This window comes from Phascolarctos cinereus, unplaced genomic scaffold, assembly GCF_003287225.1.
Source record: "Phascolarctos cinereus isolate Bilbo 61053 unplaced genomic scaffold, phaCin_HiC Scaffold_4;HRSCAF=312, whole genome shotgun sequence".
NCBI lineage: Eukaryota > Metazoa > Chordata > Mammalia > Diprotodontia > Phascolarctidae > Phascolarctos > Phascolarctos cinereus.
Genome location: NW_027555847.1, coordinates 7,018,183 through 7,042,982, shown reverse-complemented (window position 1 = coordinate 7,042,982; position 24,800 = coordinate 7,018,183). Strand labels below are relative to the sequence as shown.

The 24,800-nt window shown below is 48.0% G+C and overlaps 1 protein-coding gene across 2 annotated transcripts; it reads right to left on the bottom strand.

The window, feature by feature from the left end:
• Positions 1 to 966: 966 nt before the first annotated feature.
• Positions 967 to 24,398, bottom strand: INHBA (inhibin subunit beta A). Of its 2 annotated transcripts, XM_078152042.1 has the most exons (3): positions 24,107 to 24,398; positions 20,583 to 21,204; positions 967 to 7,183 (listed from the first exon to the last, which is right to left on the bottom strand). In XM_078152042.1, the coding sequence occupies exons 2-3, from the start codon at positions 20,974 to 20,976 to the stop codon at positions 6,291 to 6,293; spliced, it is 1,287 nt and encodes a 428-aa protein (XP_078008168.1). In that variant the 5' UTR covers positions 20,977 to 21,204; positions 24,107 to 24,398; the 3' UTR covers positions 967 to 6,290. The 2 variants fall into 2 exon arrangements, with proteins under 2 accessions (XP_078008168.1, XP_020820104.1); XM_020964445.2 differs by lacking the exon at positions 24,107 to 24,398 and having other exon boundaries at positions 20,583 to 21,445.
• Positions 24,399 to 24,800: the final 402 nt, after the last annotated feature.

The window sequence follows — 24,800 nt, the reverse complement described above, 5'->3', positions numbered from 1 at the left end:
ATTCTCCTCTAGGGAAGACAAAACATTGCAGTATGACCAGGGCCCCAGCTTGCAGGCTATACTTCTTCCTCATTACCAATGAGCATTCTAAGAAAATATTTATCTGGAGGAGACAAGAGGAGGCGTATTTTTCTTCAGCTCACATCACCTCCATGAGAAGAACAATGAGGTAGAGAATGGTCTTCTCCATGGAAGATTCTGAGGACTCATAATTACTCCTGGCCTCACAGATCCAAACTTGTCCCTGAACTTATTGTGTTTGGAGCAGCCTTCCTTCAAGGAGCTGAGAGGAGCTATTTCTGACCCCTTTGGGCTAAGGGGGGACTGGAAACCCTTCCGTCTTATTGTTAGGCTTTACGTTTTTAATTTCCCATCCAGCCACTTGTAGAAAGGGACTTCGCTCATGCTCAGGGAATACCTTTTGTTTAATAATCATGTAATTCACTTGTGTTGTTCCCATTGTTGTTGAAAAAAGGCAAGATAAAACAAATGAATAAAACAAAACCACAGCTAGCCTAAACTGACTTGGCACATTCCTTGAGTCCCCAGCTCACTGGCTCCTTGGAGCATTTCTTGCAGGTGGTATGTATTGTGCGCTTTCTTGTCTGTCCATATCTCTCTCTCTCCCCACCATTTTCCAGCTGATTTCCTCTCATACTCTTAGTCATTGTCTTCTTTCTTTCCATTGATTCCATTTCTCTCACTCTTCGATTTTTTTCTTGACTCGATTCTCATTTGCTCTCATTCCTCCTCCAATGTGTTCTCCCCCTCCTTTTCACCCTATCATTCTTTCTCATTCATACTCTCTATTTTCTCTCTCTCTCTTTCTCTCTCTCCCTTTCCTCCTTCCCCCTCCCCTTTTTACTAAAAGTTAACTTATTACCCGGGCTATAATGCCTCTGATTACATGTCTCAATGCCTGTGGGAAACTAATCATAACAGTTAAGATAGAAGTACAAATAACAATAAAGGCCAAACAGGTCATTTTTTATTTAACATAAGGCAAAGAAGCTATCAGGAGCTGATGAATATTGTCCCCTAACTGTACAAAGTAGAGATTGCATGTCTTCCAAATATCCGAACATCAGATGGAATGCCATGAAAATAAATAACTTCTACAATAAACAGATGAAAACATATCAAACTGTTATCTCTTTAAACATATTGTAAATAAAAAAATTACCAGTCCTTCTATACAATAAATATTCAGAAACCATTGACATAGTTGAAATGCACTCATATAAATTAACAACTTTAATTAGTTAAAGCACTGCTCAGGGGATGCCCAGGCCCCCAAACCAAACAAATAGACAAAATAAAATAACAGCAACCACAGAGCACAAGCATGTTTAAACCAAACAGGCTTTAGGATATCTTGGCTTTCAGATTATGTTTCTTTTTTAAAGAAAAATCGTTAAACCATTGTCAATATCTTATTTTCCAAGTGTTTAAATAGAGGGGAGAAATTAGGGAGGGGATGAATCCAGAAAAAAAAAATATTCACTTGAAATCCAAAAGAAAGAGCAAACAAGTGAGCAAATATAGCCCAAGTGGTATTTGTTTCTGCCCATGGAGATGGGGACTTCTAACCATTCATTTTCTTTGACCTACACAACAGCTCCTCCAAGATACAGGGTTTAATTTAAACCCATACAACTCCCTCCCCCGGCCCTCCTGCCCACATCTTCAAGTTTTCATTCTATGTGTAGGTTTTTGGGGTGACTCATTTTTTTGACATCAAAGAGGAAGGATGCCAGGAGGCCCACAGGGAGGGAGGCGTTTACAGGGAGCTGGATGATGGGAATCCAAGTTCAGTACAAATGGGAACCTCGGAGGCGGTGGAGACTCCAGCTCCTTTCTCAGGATCATACAGTTCAGGAAGAAACCACAGAGGCTGGCTACTCCAACCTCATTTTACAGATGAGTAAACTGAGACCCAGTGGAGAAATAAAATGAGTTGCTCAGAGTCACACAGGCAGCAAGAGGACAGGTAAGATTTGAACCCAAGCCCTCTGACACAAGATTTAGACCCCTTTCCTTTGCACCAAAGGAGGACAAACTTCCTTTCACTCTCAGGAGAACCCAGGTGAGCCTCTAGAGAAGGGACTTTGGAAATCAGTCCTAGATGGACAGCCATACAGCTACTCTTTACAGGTAAAGTGATATAAAGCCAGTGCCTGAAAAAGGCTTGACTATGCTTTTAAGGGAACTCAGGCAAAACAGTCACAGATTATAACCACAACCCCCTGTAATATCTCCCTGTTTTCTTATACAGATGTTGGATGCAAAAGCTTCTTCAAGGCAACAGATTAATTTCATTGGATTCCTAAAATTTTTGTTCCCTGTGAGAAAGGTAAGCTACACCATTAGATAGGTGTATGTGTATATGTATGTGTATAACAAATATAAAGTGGTTTGAGTATACATGCCCATATATACACATGGGAATATATATACATATATACATGTATATATATGTATATATATATATATATATATGTATGTCTGCATGCACATACACATGTATATATATGTATATATGTATGTATGTATGTCTGCATACACATACACATGTATATGTATGTATGTGTGTCTGCATACACATACACATGTATATGTGTGCATGTGATCTGTTCATAGACATGATTTTCAGAAAGGGTCTTAAGGACAGCAATGAAGACAGCTTCAAGAAAAAAGAAGTTCAGACAGAACCGAGCTGCATAAAGCTAAATGGACTCAAACTTTCTAAAAGGGTTAGCACAAGCATGGAATCTCCAACATCCCCCCACATAGCTCGAAAGTGGTGAAGATTTCTAATTAGCCTGTGGACTTGCCAATTGAATAAAACCAAATTAAAATCTGTGTGTGTGTGTGTGTGCATGCGTGCATGTGTGTATGTGTGTGTGTGTGTGTGTGTGTGTGTGTGTGTGTATGTATGCATGGCAATTTTCATCCCAGAAGTATATATTTCCTGTTGGGTTGTATTTCTAAAATTCAAATCAAATAGCTTTTCATTTATCTTTGCTTCCTGTTATATTAGCCATCAATCAAGCCTCCCCTCTCTTGTCTGATAACTTCATGATTTGTCTTTAGTTTGATTGGGAGGTGAGCTTTTCAGTTTAGAAATACATACTCAGGTACATGCCAGCTGCCATTTCTCCCTCCCCTTTTCTCCATTTGGTCACTTATGAAGGACACAGGCCCCAGCCTCATCCCATTTCTTATTCTGGAACCTTCCTGCTCTTCTCTGGGACTCGATGGAACTGGTTTCCTCTTGCCTAATTTTAATGCCCCCACCAGTAACAGTTGATATAGATCCCAAACCCTCCAATAGAATTTTAAGAAAATTTGAAACATTGGTAATGACATAAACTCTTGCCCTTTCTGCTACTCAACCTTGACTGGTAGAGATGTCCTAGCAAAGAGGAATGGGGAAGCCCTGCCTGTTTCCTACTCTCTCATTCTTTGCTACCCCATGGCCATTCTCCCACACAGACACAATAGCCTTCCCTTCCCTGCCAATGATGGTGAAGATGCAGTCACCACATAGACTTTGCAAAGACAGCTGCTCTATCTTTGATTGGGTTTTGTTTCTTCCTCATTGGTATTTGATTACCCAGTGTGTATGTGTCCGTGTGTACATATATGCATATGTGTATGTATATATGCATATGAATATACACATATATGTATGTGTATTTATACACACACATATAAAGAATCCTACAGATTGACAAGGTTTGGAAAGCCTTAATAGTTTACAAAACATTTTAGTGATGAATCTAATTTTTACCCAATTAGTAGCAAATTGTTCCAAGATTTTTTTTCTTTTTGCAAGATGCAAACAAGTCCGTAAAAAAAATTATATCTGTATAAAAAAAAGCACATACATGAATAACCCATAGCGGTACTAGGCAAGCTAAATACTGTGGAATAAATTAAAGAAAACTTAGCTATAATCATGGACTTTGATATTTATAAAACAACATTTTTTTTCTTTTTTTCTTTTTTTTTTGCATCTCAGTTAATACAAAGAAACACAGGCAGGCACACATACACACACACACACACACACTCACACATACATAGAGTTTTGGCTGAAGATACAAATAAAAAATTGAGGGGTTAAACCCTTGTCTACTTTCCCCCCTCTTTCCACCTAACTATTTTTTCTCTTCTTATCCTGGCTTTTTGGACAGCTTGACCAAGAGAAGATTCTGTAGGAATCTTTTTGCCAACACCAGTGATTGATCATTGGCTCACAGGTTGCTAAAGGCCCAGTTGTTTGCAGAGAACCAGCACCTTCACAGCAAGTCTCTAATGACATATTTATATCTGGAAGCTGTCACTGACCAAGGATTCGAGATATAGAAGCTTTCCCATTTTCACCTGTGGGCGCTGACAGGTGGGGGTCAGCTAGGGGAAAGAGGAGCCGAGAGGAGGCATGGGAGCCCACGTGACTTTAGAGAGGGCCTTCTGGAAGAGTCACTGGCATTTCCAGCTCAGTTTCAATCCAAATGTTCAATGGATCCCCAAACAATCCAAAGAGAAAGCAAAAATAAAATCGCACCCTCTTTAAAAATACTGTGTTTTGCACACAAACATTCATTATTTTAGGAACATTAAAGATGACAGCCTGAAGTTCTGAAAATATGTGGACAGGATACAATGTAGTCCTACATACACATGTGTGTTCACATGCACAGGGTATGTGTACACAATTGTGCATGTATGTTTGTGTATATTGTGCATGCACACACATGTGAGTGCATATTACTTGCACACACACAGATGGACAGGCGTGCACACACATGTACTGTTTCATGAATCTGATTTCCAACCGTGTACAACTACTGCACAGCCAGCAAGAAATGTCCCCTGTTTCCTAGCTGTCCTAGGAAGAGGCCAGGTCCGGTTGGAGGGCCTTCCTCTGCACTCACTTCCATTGGCCTCCCTGACCCGTCACCTTGGAATGGTCACCATCACAAACAGACTGTTTAAAGGCTCACACAAATGTCTTTGGTGTACGTGTCTATTCATTTGTAAGGTACAAAATAATAATAACAATAATTATAATTATAATAATAAAAATAGCTATTTTGTGTGCGCTAGCAGTTCTTCTATAGCTCACATTAAGTGCAGCTCTTCACCTCCCACCCCCCAACCCCGAAAATACTTGTTAAATAAGGATTAGACAGGTCAAACACCATCATAGTGCAAATAGTAAACAATAGACAACAACAACAATAACAACAACATTTACAAAAGATAGAACTGTTTGGATCAAACAGCATTCCTTTCAAGTATCTCTCCTTGAAGCAAAAAAAAAATTAATCATGTTACTTCCAATACAAAAAAAAAGTCTTTCTTTTTGTTCTCTCTCAGGTAAACAGTTTCAAACCAATTAGGTTGCATAGTTCTAGAATCATGAGCACCTTAACGAAATGTTACTTGGTATTTTTCTTTCCTCTGTTCTCTAATTTCTCCCACATTCTTGTCTTCTCTCTCTCTCTCTCTCTCTCTCTCTCTCTCTCTCTCTCTCTCTCTCTCTCTCTCTCTCTCTCTCTCTCTCTCTCTCTCTCTCTCTCTCTCTCTCTCTCTCTCCAAAGTAATGCAGAAAAGTTGTGACCCCCTGCACAACATATTATCCTTTTCTTGCCAGGCTCGCTCACACCACAGACAGTGTGTGCAGATATAGATGTGGGTCTCACTGTGCACATACACTACTTTACTCAGAGATCTATACATATATATGTGTATGTACCTATATACACATATATATGTATATGTCATACAGGCATGTAGACATGCCCTATGGCCTTGGCAAATTGGGGCAAAAATCCCTGGGAATGTTTCACTCCGTGGCTTTCTGGATGCTCTTGGGAATGGGAGGGTTCCACATGACTGACAAGTTAGGGGAGCTGACCTCAGGGCTCGTGCTGAGAGGGAACGAGTGGCCGAGACTGCTGCGTGTCCACCACTGAAGCAGCCAGTTTGATCTCCTTAGAAAGAAGGGAGGAAGGGGGATTCCCTCCTCTCCCTCCCCTCCACAGTCCCAGCTCCGTCACCTGCTTCTTCTCAGAACCCAGGCCGATGATGGTCTGAATATTTCCTTCATGCGTCTTCGGTTGATTTTATTCAAAGCTTCCCAGAGAAACTCCACGGCAAAGGAGGCTCTTGCGTCTTGTCTTGCCTTTCGTTGCCTTCTCGCTGTCTCCGTATCTTTCCCTCTCGCGCGTCCGTCGCCCCCCGGCCCCAGGGACCCCTCCGTCTACCAGGCAGGAGAGGGCTTAGGAGCAGCCGCACTCCTCCACTATCATGTTCTGAATGTCCTTCTTGATTATGTTCTGGCCGTCGTCATAGTACAGCATGGACATCGGCCGCAGTTTGGTGGGCACGCAACAGGACTTGAGGTTGGAAAAGGGGCTGTGCCCCCTCATGCGGTAATGGTTGATTACTGTGGAGTGGAAGGACAAGGAGGAGCCAGAAGTGCCTGCTATGTGACTGGGGCACTCTCCCTCACAGTAGTTGGCATGGTAGCCTGTGGGTGCTATGATCCAGTCATTCCAGCCAATGTCCTTGAAGCTGACAAAAAATTGTTTCTTGCAGCAGATGTTGACCTTGCCGTCACACTCCAAGCCGCGTCTGCGTCGGCGATGTGGGTGGTCCTCAGACTGGCGGGCCTGCATCATGAGGAAAGGTCTATGGGTCTGTTCTTTCTCTTCTTCTCCTCCTACTCCACCTTCTCCAGCTTCCTTCTTTCGCCCTTCTCCCTCCTCCTCCTTCTTCTTCTTCTTGCCTGATAGCACCAGGTTGGCACCTGTCTCCTGGCACTGGTCACAGGCAATCCGCACATCCAAAGAGCTCTTGCCCTGGTCCAATAGGCGTTGTATGCTGCTGGAGACTGGGAAGATGTGCCAGGTACTCTTGCGGGCATCGACTGCCTTTTCGGATATCAGTAGCTCGCTCTTTTCACCCTTGAGGCCCACCTCCTCAGCCTCATCTCCACCATCCACAGCGCTCTGGGATTGCTTCTGATTCTGGTAGAGTCGGATGGTTACTTTGGTCCTTGTCCGGTTAGCCTTGGGGACTTTTAAGAACAGCCATATTTCAGCACGCTCCACCACAGAGAGGTCACTACCTTCTTTGGAAATCTCAAAGTGCAGAGTCTTCCTGGGAGTGCCTGGGGTGGGAAACACAGCATAAGAAAAAGAGGGGAAGTGGTTAGTGCAAATGTTTGAATCTGTTCACTGACCTGATCAAGATCCCAGGAGAGTTGATTTACAATTGGGAGGGGACCTTAGGAATCCCTGGAGGGCAGCCCACTCATTCTAAAGAAGAAGAAACCTGAAGGCCCAAAGACAGGCAGAGTGATTTGTGTAAAGTTACAGGGAGAAAATGGAAGAGCTGCAACCAGAGAGGGAGGAACTATGCAACTCAAACATTTTTTAAAAGAATGATAAAAATTTGTTTTTATGTGTAACTGGGGAGCAAATAAGATATTAATTTCTTTTTGAAAAAGAGCTGTGACTCAACTCTGGCCTCTGACTCTAGCGCTGCCCCCCACAGTGGGTAAAGCACAGTTCTCCACCCTTAAACAACTGCAGGTACCCATGAATATGCACACACGTGAGTACAGTGTGCACACATGAATGTAGTAGTACATCGCACACATGTATGTAGGAATACAGCATGCACACACATATATAGGAGTACAGTGCACACACATGCAAGCAGGAGTACATCAACACAGATGTAGCTTTGTACAGAGATCTCCACTTTTCTATTTCTATCTCAGGACTTAAGCACACCTTTGAAATCCCGCTTTTGAAAATATTGCCCCCATTTGGAGCACTTTACAGTTGCCTTTCATATACAAACCACCCTCCTTTATATGTAGAACATGCTTCCACTTGACTTCTGTATGTAGCCCAATGCATAGAGCACTGCCATTGGAGTCTGGAGCAGCTGTGTTCAAATCCCTTCTTTGACCTAATCCGACTGAATGACCTTGGGCCAGTCACTTAAGATCCCCCCCCCCCCACCATCCCCAGCATCCCCACCAAACTCTTTGAGTTGCTGAGCTGCTCACTGGGTACTTGCCACACTGATGAAATCATTGCTCTAGACCTCCTCACCCTCCATACAATTAAAACCTAAGCACACAACTAGAAATCAGAATAGCATCCTGCTGAGAAAACCACATGTGCACACATGCCATCATATATGTATTTGTAAAGAGGACCGCACACACATACATAAACCATTCATGTGTGTGCATGCTGTAAGTGGTTTTATACATGCATCTTGCAAACTTAGACATGTGGTGTACATCTCTGTATTTACACACATAACACGCATAACCACATGTACGTGCATGAGCACAGATATAATATGTGCACATAAATAAGTGTGGCTACATAAAATGTATACGTGACAATGTAGCATATCTTCATACCACACATGATTCACTGAAGACAGACTTGTGTCTAGGAGCACAGACATAAAGACACATGAGAGAGACGCAATTTTCTAAGTGTGCTCTGGAGATCTTTGGGTATCCCTAAGACTTTTTTAGGGGGTCCACTGGTCAAAATTATTTTCATAATTATATTAAGATATTTTAATTTCTAAATAAATGCTACATACCACACACATCAACAAAAGTTCTCTGGGAGAGGGCCCTCGATAACTTTTAAGATTGTGGATGGGTTCAGATACCACAATGGTTGAGAAACACTGTGGTGGAATCAATAACACAGGGCTTCACATCAGGAGAGACTCCAGCTTGATTCTTGCCTCCTATGCTGGTTGTGGAATCATAGTTAAGCACTTGGCCTCAGTTTGCTCATCCATAAAACGGGGATAAGTTGGTACTGTCTACTCCACAGCTGTTGTGAGCGATCTACCGCTTACTGAACTGAATGGTTTTGGGTAAGTCACTTCTCTAGGACTCAGTTACCTCCTTTGTCAAATGAGGAGGTTGGAGTAAGGAACATCTTCCAGCTCTAAGCCTATGATCCTGGCAAACTGACAAGCATTGGGCTTAAGTGATGGCCAGTGAACAGTTGACCCACGACCATGCCTATCTTTGGGCCCACATTCAATGAAAATGAAATCAATTTACTTCAGCAAGTATTTGGGACTCTTCCAGGCATTGTACTGGGCACTAGGGAGAAAACAGAAATGAAATAAGGATTGGTCTTTGCCCTCAAGGGGATTACATTCTCCTAAGGTAGGGGTGGCAATATGCACCACACACATAGCTAAAACAACACAAAATGTAGACAAAGTTGACAGAAAGCCCTTGACAGGTGCTCACTGGCCTTTGGGACGGTTTTCTAGCCACATTTCCATGCCTCCCTATAAAAAGTGAAGGATCTGAGAGAAAGTCCCTAGAAAATGGCCCCCACATCCCACCTTTGTGCCCCCTGCAGCCTTTTATTGAAAGCCAGTCCCGTGCAGCACTCTCTCCACAGCAACGCTTAGGATCCTGCACATCTGGCCGGTTTCACTGTCTCTGCAGCAGAAGGCAGGCTCTTGGTGCCCTATTCATGGCGGATTTCGTCCCTGTTTTAACACTTTTGGCCCCGTGTAATTCTAGTTGTGGGCAATCTGACCTCTCCCAGGGACCAGACAAAATGAACATGATAGTCCACCTTATAGTCTAATGGATGGGGTAGGCAGAGTCAGGGCATGTGAGGCAGCCTATCGGGGCCGGGTCCTGAGTTCTTTAGCATAATCAATGTTCTTCTCGTCTTGGGAGGGAGGACACAACAAGGGCGTTCTTCCACAAAGTAAAGGACAGCCCGGAAGGTTGAGTTCCCTGGTTTAGGATGAAGCCAGAACAAAACACCATTGGTAGACTGCTAGACGGTCAGGTGCATCCAATGCCATAGACAGAGGAGCCTGCTAGCTGATCCTCACCAACCGCCCTACCCCGCCCCTCCATGTGGGAATGCCAGCTCTGCCCATAGCAGTGTAACAAGCTCCCTTCTGTCTGCCCAGGCCTGCCTCTGAAATCCTAACCACTTCAGGGTGTCAATGGAAAGGCCCAGAGACAGGAGCTGCTCAAACGGACCAGCCAAAGGGCACCGGCTTGGTTTGATTTCTCTAGGAAATTGAGAGCATGAAACTGTAGACGTGGAATCACCCCCAGCATGTGAAAGGACACCTGGTTTCAGTCAGCATATTCCCACAGACTTCGCTGATTCCTGTTCTTGAAAGGAAGGCTGGGGGAGGGGGTGGGGGTCAGGGAGCAGGAGATAGTCCTAGGAGAATGAAGTCTCCCCAATAAACAGCAGGATGGCAGAATACATAATGTGCTCCAAACTCCTGGAGGACCTTGGACCAAATTCCACTCCAGACAGTCAAGGAGAACTAGAATCCTAGGCAATCTTCCATTTCTCTAAACCTCAGTCTTCTTATCTGTGAAGTGGGGATGATAACAAATACCTAAGGCATTTACCTCACAGCCTTGCTAGAAAGCTCCAGAGAGGGAAGACAAACTCTTCAGTAAAGGTCAGCTCTGGTTATTGCAGACAGAGACGGCAGCCACATCGTGGGTCATCTGTTCACTGGCCATCGCTTAAGCCCAATGCTTGTCAGTTTGCCAGGATTATAGGCTTAGAGCTGGAAGATGTCCCTTACTCCAACCCCCTCATTTGACAAAGGAGGTAACTGAGTCCTAGAGAAGTGACTTACCCAAAACCACTCAGTTTGGTAAGTGGTAGAGCCCAGGCCCTCTGACTCCCATTCTACTGACCCATATTGCCTCCCTCAGAGTGGAGAAGGACTGCAGCAAAGTCCTATGTGGGGTAAGAGACAGCAGATGCTAGGTGACTTTTTTACCTGTTGAATCTAAGACAGGTGTTACCTGGGCTCTGTCTAGCCCTACATCCGCAAGAACAAGAAGTTTCTAGGGTTCAGTTCATGGACCCAGAGCTAGAGGGCCCCTCAGTGTCCATCAAATCTAAGCTCCTCATTTTTCAGGGGGAGAAACTGAGGTTCAGGGCAGTTAAGAGACTTGCCCAGAGTCACATAAGATAATAAATGTGAGAAGCAGGATTTGAACCCAAGGCTTCCTCACAGCAAGCCACCATACCAGTGATGTCAAACACACATACAAATGAGATCTACTCAACGGGACACAGAGCTCCTGGCATGCTGCAGACAGACTTAGAAAACCACTTGTTAACATCATCTGTGTTCTACCTTGTGATCATTTATTCTGTTAAATATTTCCCAGTTCCATTTTAATCTGGCTCGGCACCCCTTGGGAGTGTACTGTGGGCCTGGAGGCTAGGGTTTGGCCCCTCTGCCCTATACCAACTGCTTCTTAGGTTAAGAGGAGATCACAGCACCCCCTCCCCTGCACCAGCAGCTGGACTGGGAAGCGAGCGATTTCTGAGCATCTTGGAAATAAGGAACGTGGGAAGAGAGCTCAATCAGAAGGGGCTGAGTCCTTCCAGCTGCTGCTACAGCCAGGACCCAGCAGAGTCATAGACTCTCTCGTCTCCCAGTACTCCCAGGCCATCTCCCCTCTGGCACCGTGTGTGTGCATCGAGGCCCCTGCCACCCCTTGGGATGGCCGTTCAATCCTCAGGACAGACACAAGCAGCACCATCCATGGGCTTCTCCCCCTCCTATTTCTGACAGTTGGACTATCCCCTCCACATATCCCCCTCCCCTGTCAGTTCTGTAGCCTGGAGTCCATTTCTGGAATTGCTCTAGAGTCTAATCCAGAGAATTTTCTCAGGGAAGGAAAACAACACCGAACAGCAGCCAAAGGGAACAAGGCACCAACGCCAGAGGGGCCTGTTCATGAGAAAGCTGTGGCCACACAGCCCGGGAGAAAGGGGACCAGAGGACTCCCAGCTTTCTCCTGCCTGCCTTAGCTACAGGTACCTTTTTTAAGTTTTCTACCAGCCATAATAATGGAGGGCAGATGCTTTCGGATGCCCATGTGGAAGGTGGAAGAGGAGAGGAGAAAAGGCACAAGGAAGAGAGTCAGGGGCTAGCAGCTTGACCCCTGCCCTGTTCCTGGAGGATGGATGCTAAGGTATTTTACTTCTTGGGCCTCATTGGCCCTATTTGTAAAACGAGAAGGGGGGAGCAGTGATCAGAGCCAACTAGATAAACCCCAGGGAACCTTCTAGCTGAAATTTCTGCTTCCATGAATACATTAATTCCATTCTGTCAGGCTTTGGGGTTTTCCATCCCTTTCCAAAAGGGAGAGAGACAGAGTCTAGGACAGGGGAACTGGAGGGGGGAGGGGGACGGAAAGAAGGGGAGAGGGGAGGGGGAGGGACAGAAGAGGGGAGGGACGGGAGTGGGGTGAGGGGGGAAGGGAGAGAGAGAGAGAGAGAGAGAGAGAGAGAGAGAGAGAGAGAGAGAGAGAGAGAGAGAGAGAGAGAGAGAGAGAGAGAGAGAGAGAGAGAGAGAGAGAGAGAGAGAGAGAGAGAGAGAGAGAGAGAGTCTTTTGGTATTGTTAATGTATTGAAATGAGACAAAATGGACTGAATAGCCCGCTGGAGCCGCAGCAGCCCAGCAGGTGCATGGAAGCTCTCTGCCTTTATCCTTTTCTCTTCCAATCCAGTTCTCGATCTCACATCCACCAGCCTCGATGAGTTTGGGGCTTGTTGGGACTCTCTCAGAGCGGTGTCAGCACTGCCTTTGCTGGTCCACAAGCCCTACAGGGGCTGGCTTCCCACCCTGCCCCCACTGCCTTCACAGTATCCTTCCCCAAGTCGGGCATGAGCACACACAGGTGGAGGGAGATTTCTCCTCCTCCCAGATCCCCCTTCCTCCTCCTCTCCTTCTGTTTCTCCTCTTTTCCTTCTTCCTCCCCCTCCTCCTCTTCTCCTGTCTATCTCAGAAGGGACATGAGAGCAGTGATCTGGGGTCTGGGCTGGCCTGGGCCTCCCTTCAGGTGCCAACTCTTTGATCAGCTTCCCTTCCTTACTCCATTTGCTATTTTCTTCTCCTGCCCCTAGTTGATCTGGGAGGTGGGTATCAAAACCAAAGCCACCCAGTTTTCTCGTGAGCCTGTTCTGCTCATCTCTGCAACTGGCTGAGTCACTAGGCAAGGAAGACCCACACAGGGGATGTGGGAGGGTCAGGGATGCTGGCTGCTGCTTAGGTCTTTCTTAAGGGAGGAAGTTAGACTGGGGGGGTCCCAGGCACAGGTGTCCACTCAAAGGCTGAAGGTGGTCCAGGAGGGAGACTGAGTAGTAAAGAATGGGAGAGGGGAGGGCATCAGGAAAAAAATGGGAGACTGGTAACTGAGAGGCTTTCTTTTCCCCATCACTTCAGCGGAAGGAAGGAGGGCCAAAGAAAGGCCAATGACCAACTAGTGAATGAATATTGCAGAGCCCTAGTGCACGTAAGCGCACATACCCACACATGTGCATGTGTGCACACACACACACACACACACACACACACACACACATTTTTAGTTCCTTTCACATCCTCCCGTCCAGCAAGGGTTCTACTCCGTGGAATATTAAGACAGTTTTGGTTTGGGTCCACATTCATGATCTCACTGAGGCAGGTCCCCCCCTTCTCTGGTTCCTGACACTTTTCCAGAGCTGCCTGGGGACACTGAGAGGCTCCTTGTGAGACTTTGCTGGGGTCACAGAGCCAGTATGTGTAAGGGGCGAGACTTGAACTCAGATCATCAGGGTCCTGGGGCAGCTCTCTGGCTTATGCCATCTGCTCCCTAAGGAGACCCTGGGACTAGCCACTGGGCTGCTTGGAGCCCCAGGAGATCACCTTTCTGAGGATACAAGGCAAAGACACTCTGCTCACTCCCCCAGTGTCTCACTGGCTGCCCTCTCCCCCAGATACATCCTGGGATTCTAGAATGGGGACTGGAAGTAGACCGAGAAAGCCAACTAGGTCATTCTCCAAATGAGGGAACTTAGGTTCTGAGCAGTGACTTTCTCCAGGTGGGTCAGACAGCTGGCATCAATGACCTGAACAATGAATAATCATGATCAGCTTTCACACCCGCATTTAGTATTTTCACCCTGTCTGAGCCTCACTACTCAGTGAGGCGGGTGCTACTACCATTCCCATTTTATGGATGAGGAAACTGAGGCAGCGTGGCCCATGGACTTTCCTCCGCTCACAGAGACAGTGAGTCCAGTGACTTCCTGGCCTCTCCCATTGTGCCACAGAGGTCCGCTCGAGAAATCATAAAGTTAATGATAGAAAATGACAACAAGATAATCAACATAACAAACAATTATTTTATCCAAGTGTGCGACAGTCTGCCAAACATTAATAATAAAATCACACTAGCAGAATAGCAATCAGTCCCAGGACCCTTCCCATCTGAAATTCATTGAGACAAAACTATGCAGCGAGAAGAAGGAGAACACGAGTAACAGATCGGGCGGCGTGGTAAGGGGCCGGAGGCTTTGGAGTCAGGAGCTCCTGAGCTCAGGTCCTCCCCTACGAGGGACTCTGTCAGCACCCTCCCCCCAAGCATGCCTTGAAGACTCCAACTTCTAGAGGAGCTGACCACACTTGTCAGTGGAGGGAGTCTCCACGCTGGGAGAGTCTGCCCCACTAAAAACCGAGGTAGGCCAAGAAATGACAGCAGCAGCTATGGCCACTGGTTCACATGTGTTTGCAAAGGGCTTTAAATCCTTGCTCTACTCTGACCCTTACCACTACAAGGGTTAGGGGTGGGGTGGGGGTGGGGATGGTAAGCTACCCTCCTTTCTTCACCATCACAGCACTTAAGTTTCCAGGGAGACTTGGGAGGTGGGGTTCTTGTTTGTAAAGAGGGTTCAAACTCACATGTGAAAGAAAAGAAAAGAAAAAGGCCCTCCCAGGCCTCTGGGACTTTAAATTTGCATCCTGGTGCTCAGAGTTTGTGAGCTGTTATGCCAGAGGAGCCTACAAAGTTACCATTTACAGACTGTGAGGCTTTCACCCAGTGTACTGAAGCCCATGAGCTCACTCACACCCGGGCCCCTGCAGTCCCCTCCCCCCAAGAAGGGGAACCCACAGAAGACGAGCCGTATGTGTAGGGAACACGCCGGGCACCTGGAAAGGCTCATTGTTCTGGGGAACTTTGGCCCTACCTCCAGTCTGGAAAGGCCTAGATACTCCAAGATCTGCATTTGAATCTTGATGGGGGAAGGAACTTGGTAGGCTAGGCAGGATGAAGTGCCCTCTCTGCATACCCCCTCAACCCCTCAGCAAGAGGAATTCCTAACTTTGGCCTAAAAACCCCATCCTATCTAGTGGCTTCCTCAAATGCTCAAGTCTGAGAATGTCCCAAAATGCCTCCCACTAAAGACAGGTCAGCTAGGAAGACTTACACCTTTGGGATGGAAAGTGCTCTGAATCGTGATGCAGTTCTGTCCTAGGAGGCCCAAAATACACCAGAGAAGCAGATAGACAACTGTCACTGACCAACACCACTTCCCATAGAAAGTCTCTAGAAAGGCATTGCACCCACTTCTCCAAATGCGCAGAGGCTGAGCATGGTAATACACATTGCACACACTTACAAATACACCCATCTGTCTATCCATCTATCTATCTATCTATCTATCTATCTATCTATCTATCTATCTATCCATCATCTATCCATTATCTATCTATCTATCTATCTATCTATCTATCTATCTATCTATCTATCATCTGTCTATCTATCTATCCAAACATCCGTCCATCCATCTATCCTGAAAACCTCAAAAAGTCACTCCATTTCTGATCCTGCCTTTTCTTCCCCTCTCCCTCCTTTTCTAAGGACTTCAGGCTCCCACTCTTTGCCAGCCATCCCCAAAGAGGCCAAGGATTAACTCATCAGTCAGCCAGTGGCCAAAGGCACTACTCTCATTGGCCATAGGGTCTGGGCAGTGGGGTAGGGATAGGGTGAGGGGTTAATGCCAATTGATCAGAAAGTGTAATGGTGTCAGGTACCATGTCAGGAATGACAGCATCCCCAGATGATGGATGAAGACCAAACTCCCACAAAGTGCTAAATAAATCCCCTTGCATATGCATAGGCTCACACATGCACACGCACACACATTTCCCCTTAGAGTCATTCACTATTGTTTATGACACTTGCGAAGCTGCTGGAACCTGGTGAGGGGGAAGCACCAATCCAGAGAAGGAAGGAATATAATTCCGGGACAAGCCAATGTCTTTCAGCCACTAGGTCCCATTTCTTAGCTTCTCTGCGCTGGTTGGCTTTCCAATCAAGAACTGGTCATTACCCTACATCCTTGTGAAGAGTTATCCTCTCCTGGGCCTTCCCACTGCCTCTCAGGCTCATTTCCCAGGGTCTCCTCTGCACTGAAGGGGGGCCACCCCAGGGACCTCAGCATCCCCATCCTTTACAGTGATGGGCTGGGGCTAAGTGAGTTATAGCCTTGCAGCTCATTTAGGCTCTGCTGAGGACCCCTCTTAGGGGGAGCTCTCCCTTTGGGGAAGGGGGCACAAAACCCCAGTCCTCTGACCATCTGGCAATGGCTTCTATGAGGAGACTAATGGGGCTCTGAGGCCAAGTTGCTAACGAGCATGATGCAAAAGTCTTTGGAATGCGCCCTCTTGTGGCCTGTCCCCGGTCCTAGGCAAAGAGAACTGGGCGACCCTCCCCCCTCCCAGCACCGGCAGCCCCTGTGGCAGACAGCATCCCCACTGCCTGCGTTCTTTCTCTCATGCCTAGCACAGCCTGAGCCCCAGATAGAGGTGGTGTCTCTAGGTAAGGAATCAATCAGGGCTCCAAGCTCCTCCAACCCCTCAGCAAACAATGTCCTCCAGGCCCCAGGATTCCAGGGACCTCCCCCTGCAGCTTTCTCGGCACTTTCTCCAGCCGGGCGGTTTCAGATTTCTCCTCTCCTTTCCTTCCTAGTTCTCTCTCCCCTCCTCCTCCCTGCTGCCTGGGGGCTTCTCTGAGTTGATCACCTAGCTGGCTGCTCGCAAAGCTGCCAGCCTTATCCTCTGGCCTGGGCAGTGGCCCAAAGCTTAACAGTTCACTGACTAAGAAGTTCCCTTCTTTAATAAAACAACACTGTTGCCCCTCTCCCCACACCCCCCACAGCAACATCTGCAAAACTAGAGGGAGCCACCTGCCAGGCTGAGCCAGGCTCCCCTGCACCCCTCCCCTCTCTCTACCTGCTCTCCGAAAACAGGACAATCCCTGGAGGCCGTCCTCTGAGGTAGGGGGAGGGGTCCCATCCTGAGAGCTCACCTAGGCTCCAGATGTAGCTTTGGCTTGATAAGTCAGAAGAAAACTTTTTTTTTTACTGAATGGAAGAAATGGGAAACAAGGGTTGGATCAGCACAGCTGTCTCCCTACTGTTTGAAAAAAGCCATGCCTGGAGGTAAAGCCAGGAGAAAGCAGCCCACCTGCCAAGAATGACCATGAGCGGAGTGGGCAGCTGAATGGGGTGCTTCAGCAGCAGCCTCTGGCTCCTCACCATGACCCCCTCTGCCTTCAATGTGCCCTAGGAAGCAAGTGACAGAAAGACTGGCAAACATGGAATCTGTGGCCAAGGGTGATGCTTCTTGTGTCTGGGGATGGCAGGGTATTCCATTGGCTCACATTTGTGCTATTAAAATACCTTAGCAAGGAAGCCCTTCTGATCAACTCTGGAGATCCTCAGGCCTGGATGATGTTCTGTGGGAGGCACCATTCTGAAAGCCCCATCGGCCTCCTATCCTTCTTTATCATCATCTGAGCAAAATCATCAGCCCTAAGGCCAACAGGTCTTGACCAATCCCACACTGTCTCTAGGTCAAGGATTTCTTAACATGGGTCAGACGGACCCCTTTTTCAGTCCGATGAAACCTTCTCAAAATCATGTCTTGGAATACATAAGATCCATAGGAATACAAAGGAAACCAATGATATTGAAATACAATAATCAAACTTAAAAAAATAAATTCTCAAAACCCAGGTTAAGAACCCCTGCTCTGGAGCCAAAAAATTCCTGCTCTGGTGGTAAAGTTTACACTACTGGAAGATGATGAAATGTTCTTATTCTTATGGGGAGGGGGGGTTTACAAACAAAACAAAGCAACTTTGCCAGGGGCCTGTTCCCAAAGCCCCACTAATTCCCCTCCCCCGTTGAATCTTTAAACCAAGCAGGCAAGAGCTTTCCACCACAAGGCTCGATTCTAGACAATGTGGGATTCATTTAACCCCTTAAGAGGGATAGCTCTATTTCCTTCAAACTAACTGCTTAGCAGATAGTAAAGGCAAGGCTGCTGTCAGAGAAGAAAGCTGTCTTGGCTGAGAAAGGAAAAGGCAGAAAGCTGAGAGAGGGTGGTCAACACCAGAGTAAAAGAGCAGCTATGTCTCTGGTACCCAGGCTGAGAGCCACTCCAGTGCTCTGGCACTGTTTGTCTCATTTTAGATGCTAGAAGCCCCTCTCTCCCAGCCACCCCAAAGGGGCCAGGGGCAGAAGGGCAAGTTGAATGATCAGCCAGCTGCTGGTCTAGAGCACTGCTGTCATTGGCCTTGTGGTACCCCAGGATAAAGCCAATTGAGGCGGTATAATAGATCAGAAGCAGGTACCATAAGAAGTATATAAAAATATCTACCACATTTTTTTTGTGTCAGGGAACTTAGGAACTAGGTTGGCAAGCAACATGGCGTAGGCTGATACGCACAGACTACTTGCCCCCAAATTCATCAGGTAGAGAAGAAAAGAGTCGTGGGGAGTCCCTAGCCAACCCTAAGTCTGGAAAGAGCCAGCCCCAGGGAATGCGTGATGTTGGGCTGGATTCACTGAGAGCAGAGGGAAGCTGGCTGGCAGCAGGGACTGTACACTTCCTGACCTGACACTTCTTTCTTGCACACAAGACCTCGAAGTCAACAAGTTTTTGGGGCTGCAAAGTCCTAAGCATTGCCTGGATTGTGGTGCTCACTGTGGCTGACTTCTCAGAAATGCCTGGAGCCCCTTTTCTGACTAAATGCTCACTGCTGAAGCACAGCCAAACTAGGCTTCTTCATCCAGTGGCTCTGGAGTAGAGGAAAGCCCTTTGCCTGTGGGGGGGGCACAAAATGCTCCTTTTCTGGATTTGCTTGGAAAGCCCAGCCTGCTCCTGCCTTCCTCCCAGGCAAACAGGCACCAGGGGAGCCCCCTTCTGCCCTGCCAAATCTCTGCCTCTCAGGGCCCCTGTGAACAAGGGGCCCGGAGAGTATCTGCAAGTGGCCAGCAAGGTTGCATTCCTTGGCAGGGGGCAGCCTCTCCGAAACTTCACAGAGAACAAGCCTCTTTTTTCCCCTGCTTTCTTTTTTTGGTTCAGAGGGCAAAAGTCAGTGTTACAAATGTTACCCATGTGAATGCCAGCTCAGAGGGAGCTGACAGCAAGTGCGCCTGCCCCCAGCCCTCCGCAGTTAACGCCCAGGGTGTGCTACCGAGAGAGATGCGTATAGATACAAATGTAGCACACGACTGTCTGTCTGTCCCTCCGTCTGCTGTTTGTCTGTCCCTCGGATTGTCCGTTCTTTGGGCTGTCTCTGTCCGTCAGCATCCCAGGGTTCTGTCGCCCTTCAGACCATCCCGGCGGCAGCGGCGGCACCTTAGCTTTCAAACAATTCTTTCTCCTCTTTCTTTCTGCCTCTCCTTCCCCCACGCCATACAGAAAACAAAAACAAACCGCTACGGCAACAGCACACGGAGTTTGGGGCCCGGGCCCCAAGCAAAGCTCTTCGGGCGCTCGCTCTCAGCTTCAGCTCGGCTGGGCTGGCCACCACCCTGCTCCCCCAAGACTGACAAGCTGGGAGCAAGAATCAAGCTCTCCCATCTCCCCACTCTCCAGGCACTCACCGCTTGCAGGAAGCCTGGGCAGCCTGACTTTCGGCTTTGAAAGGCTGGTCAAAGACATCCCTACCCTCCACTCACCCCCATATCCCACCCCCGTCGGGGCTGAACGAGTTAGGAAGTGTTAGCAGAGAAGACACCACAGATCCTGATACAGTCCCAGCAGAGAGTAGCCGAGGCGGCCCCCACGGCCTGTTCAGTCCTGTGCCCAGGCTGCCCACCTCTGCCTTCCTGATGATGAAGCCCACACATGTCCTACTCAATTCTGTGCCCAGGCTGCTCACCCCTTCCTTTCTGTCCCAGGCACCCCCAAGGGCAGAGACTGATGCAGCCTGCAGGTCCTGCTCCGTTCGGTGCCCAGGCTGCCCATCCCCGGCCAAAGGCAGCGACCGATGCGGCCCGCCCAGGTCCTGCTCAGTGCTGTGCCCAGGCTGCCTACCCGTCCCTGCCCAGCCACGACCAAGGGAAGCCACCGATGCAGCCTGCAGGTCCTGCTCCGTTCGGTGCCCAGGCTGCCCATCCCCGGCCAAAGGCAGCGACCGATGCGGCCCGCCCAGGTCCTGCTCAGTGCTGTGCCCAGGCTGCCTACCCATGCCTGCCGAGCCTTGGCCAAGGGCAGCGACCGATGCAGCCTGCAGGTCTTGCTCCTTCCTGTGCCCCAGCCACCCACCCTTGCCTGCCTGCCCAGCCCAGGAGTGCGAGAGTCTAAGGGAGGGCACTCCTCGCAAGTGCAGTATGGTGCGGGTGGGGAGCCACGGAGGCGAAACGGCAGGCACCCACCTGACTCGGCGAAGGTGATGATCTCGGAGGTTTGCTCTAGGAGATCATTCATCTCGGCCCGGCGCCCAATGTCGTCCTCGATTTCCACGTACCCGTTCTCACCCACCTTGCCCACATGCAGTTTTTTGATGGCATTGAGCAGGGCTGCCTTGGGCACGGGCTGGCTGACGTCGGGTCGCTTCTTCAAGTGCAGCATGTTTAGGATGTGTTTCTTGACGGCTTCCACCATCTCGGGCTGCGAGCTGGGCAGCTCCTTGGGCAGGCTGCTGAGGGCGCAGGACGGGCACTCCGGGACGGGGCCGGGGCTGGCGCCCTCCGAGCCTGGCGTAGGGGAGCTCCTGACTCGGATCCAGCAGAGCGCCAAAAGAAAGCCTCTCAGCGAGAGCCCAGGCATGCTGGCCGCCCGAGCTGGGGTGATTCGCTTTTTTTAAAAGCCCGGGGAGCCTGACCCCCTCCCTCCGGCAGGCAGTGGGCTGGGGTTGCTCGCTCGCTCGCTTGCTCTCTCGCTCTCTCTCTCTCTCTCTCTCTCTCCTCCGCGCGCTCGCTCTCTCTCTCTCTTTCTCTCCCCCTCTCTCTCCTTCTCTCTTTCTCTCTCGCTTTTTCCTTCTCTTCAGCAAATTCTCTGGAACGAAAACAAAAAGTTTTCTGTGAAGTTTGGTTTGTAGGTCCCTTCCCTCTCTGAATGCAGTAAGTGCTGGACGTCTGCGGCTGTCAGGGAGGAGAGTTCTGACTGTCTCAGAGTAGGATAGAGGGAGAGGGAGAGAGAGAGGGAGAGAGGGAGAGAGCGAGTGAAGGGGGGAGAGACAGACAGAGACAGAGGGGGAGAGAGGGAGGGAGGGAGGGGGAGAGAGAGAGAGAGAGAGAGAGAGAGAGAGAGAGAGAGAGAGAGAGAGAGAGAGGAAAGAGAGAGAGAGAGAGAGAGAGAGAGAGAGAGAGAGAAGAGAGAGAGAGAGAGAGAGAGAGAGAGGAGAGAGAGAGAGAGAGAGAGAACGACGGATTGGCCTGAAGTGAGTGAGTGAATGAGAGAGGGAGGGAGTTTTGTCTGTGAGTAAAGGCTATGTATGAGTAGGGAGGGGGAGGAACAGCCCAGATTCTGACAGGCTGCCTTCCTTATGCTCCTTGCTCCCCAACGCACACCTCTCTTCAAATACCACCATTCTCTCTCTCTCTCTCTCTCTCTCTCTCTCTCTCTCTCTCTCTCTCTCTCTCTCTCTCTCTCTCTCTCCCTCTCTTTTTACTCTCCCTACTTTAAAGGAAGGGGGATCTTTTTTCTCTGAGTGTGCCCTCCCTCTTCTCTACTCTACCTCTCCTTCCTGTTTTTTTTTTTAATAAAAAAGTTTAAAGAAACAAGGCCAACTGGATGGAGTAGGGGGGAACTGCCCCCCTGTTAAAACCTTGGACAGCCACCTGGCTCTGAAGGTGAGAGGGTTAAGACTAAAAGGGCAATGGAAGCACAATGGGGGGAAGTAGGGAGGTAGGGTATGGAGGAGGGGGAAAGGAGCTGGACCCTGAATGAAACAGGAAAGATGGTGCTTCTCTCTCTTCTTCATTCACATGTAAATGTCCAGGGTTATCAACAAGAGCAAGAGATCAGAAGGCAACAGAGGAACAGTGCTTTTGTCATAGAATATAGAACATATTTGTGAACTACAGAATGCATCAGAGTATTGAGAGAGAGAGAAAGAGAGAGAAAGAGAGGAGAAATTCAGACAGTAGGCAGTCCTGTACATGTCACATTAAGATATTCTTCCCACTCTAGCCTCCTTTCTCTCCCTCCTCTCTCCCTCCTCTCTCTCCCTCTCTCTCTCTTTCTCTCTCTCTGTCTCTCTCTGTCTCTCTCTCTGTCTCTCTGTCTCTCTGTCTCTCTCTCTGTCTCTGTCTCTCTCTCTCTCTCTCTCTCTCTCTCTCTCTCTCTCTCTCTCTCTCTCTCTCTCACACACACACACACACACACATGCACTAGGTTACTGCTTTCTTCAAAATTTACAGATCCAACCCAAAACTCACTTGTTCTTTCTCACTTTATTTTACACACTGTGCACTCCTGTGCCTGAACAACTAGCTCCGTAGGGAAATCAATCTGAGAGGTATATTGTAGGATGGTTTACTCCATCATGTGACTGCTCATCAACTTGCTCCCCCCTGTCCCTCAGTTCTTTAATGGGTCCTATCTTTTGGTGTGTTTCTTTTTTTCTCAGAGGAAAGATGCAAGAGAAATCTTTATGTGTTTTTATTTCCTTTTCCAAATGAAAGACAAACCAGACTTTTTAAAACAGTGCCTTTCCAGAAGGGTCCTCCTTGCCTCTGTGCTCCCCCCCCACCATTGCCTATATTCTGCTCCTTCCTTTTATCCTGAGGAAGTTTCTTTAAGGTGTCTCTCTCTCTGAAACCTCCCCCTCCTGCCTGTCTGTGGGCTTCCCTCTCCAATACAGAAACCCTTTCTATTTCTGCAGTCAGCTTCTATGTTGGCGCCCAGTGTGTACAGTACATTACAGTTCAGCACCATCATTGTCGTGGGAAAAAAATCACTTCTAAATCTAACCACCATTAGGTTTCCACTTCCCTTCAACAATGAGGGCATAAGACCTGAGCGTGGAGGGATGGAAGGTAATTGTGGAAAGAAGCTAACACGAGACAAGTAAATGAACAATCAGCAATGGTGTTGTGCAGTCTCCACAGTGCCCACTCTTTCCAGAATAACCCTTTATAAGGCATTCCTTGCCATTAACACCCTCTTGCATTTGTGCTTTGAGATCGGCTGCCCTCAGTTCTGACCCTGGTACTCAGGATGTGTCAAGCGCTCCCTTTCTCACCCCAGCTTTTCTTTTTTTTTTTGGAGGGGGAGGGGTGGGGAGATGGAAGGGGGAGAGGAGCCAGAGTGGAAGGCAGTTGCACTGTCCTCCTCTCCTAAACATATATGTGTAATATAATCCTTCAGATGATATACTTAAATATTTGGAATCTCGTAAACACAAGCCCCAAACATATTGTAATTCAATTAAGTTTTACAAGTGAGTCTGAAAGAGCACTAAAAGTTTAAGTGACTGCAGGAAAGGCAGGCAAGGGGAAGCAAAAGGGAGTGGGACTAAATTCTGCTCGCAGCAGCCCCGCATCATCCCTCTCATGACTTGGCCTAAGATGGGTGTCTGTGGGTGGGTGGGTGTTCCCTGGATTTATTGTTTGTGAATGGGAGTCTGAAAGAAAAAAACAAACTAAAAACAAAAAACAAAGTCTTCTCCTCTCCCATGTGCATTTATTTGTTGATGCTGACTGAAGTGTGCCAGCCAACCCAGGTTTTATGATACCTTGTCTGGGGTCCATTGCAAACTCAGCATTAACCTGCTTGATGGACCCCAAGCTCCCACCCCATCGTTTGCTGCAAACCTCCATTGATGTGGCCTTCTCTATTACCTGCAATGCTCCTTCCTCCCCACCCCACCTATTCACAGAAGCAGCCATGGAGCTTTGCATTTCGTGGTTCTGGAAGTGCAGACAGGCCCTCAAGAAAAGTTGGAAAGATTTACCTTGCTGTTTGCGGGGCTCCCACCAGCACACTCTCCTTGAATGGGGATAAAGGAAGGCAAGAGGCTTCTTGGTAGTATTCCTAATGGGAAGCTTTATAGCAGACTGCTGATTTGTACACTCACACATTGGTACCACTCAAACTGAAGAGGGCTGGGGCTTTGTTTGGGATTGGTTAGAGTTAGCATTACATCAGCAAGTGACTGGTTTTTCCAGTGTGAGACATATTTCTCTCATAATTCATTATCTAATGGAAAACCCTATTTGTCTGAGATGACACTCACTGTTGGGTGATACACGGAGCCAGTGAATCTTCAGCCTTTTAATAGAGAAAATGAGAAGTGAGCAGGCCTCCCACACTAAGCAGCCAGCTCCCAAGCCCACACTGAGCAGCCAGCTCCCAAGTGTTCTCCTACTACTCAGACACAGTGGGGGACAGCCATCTCCTCCCAGACTCGGTTTGACTTCTCCAAAGTAGAGGGGTCACTTCATTCATTCAGCTCTCTTTTTACAGACTGGCTCCTTGGGGCACTCAATGAAAGAAATGGTCCCTGCTTTCAGAGAAACTGTCCTTTTAGTGGGACAAAACTCAGAGAGCAACTCATTTCAAAGGCATCTGAAAAGTCTGCCTGCCCATACAAAGTCCCTCTGGGGCTGTCTCCCCCCTCTCCAGGACTATAGCTTGATGGGGACCCT

What these genes read in the sequence shown, in the direction of transcription:
- INHBA (XM_078152042.1), bottom strand. Translation starts at nt 20,976, where the DNA reads ATGCCTGGGCTCTCGCTGAGAGGCTTTCTTTTGGCGCTCTGCTGGATC. An exon ending in CATCACCTTCGCCGAGTCAG is followed by an intron (nt 7,184 to 20,582) that starts GTGGGTGCCTGC and finishes TTCCCACCCCAG; the next exon opens with GCACTCCCAGGAAGACTCTG.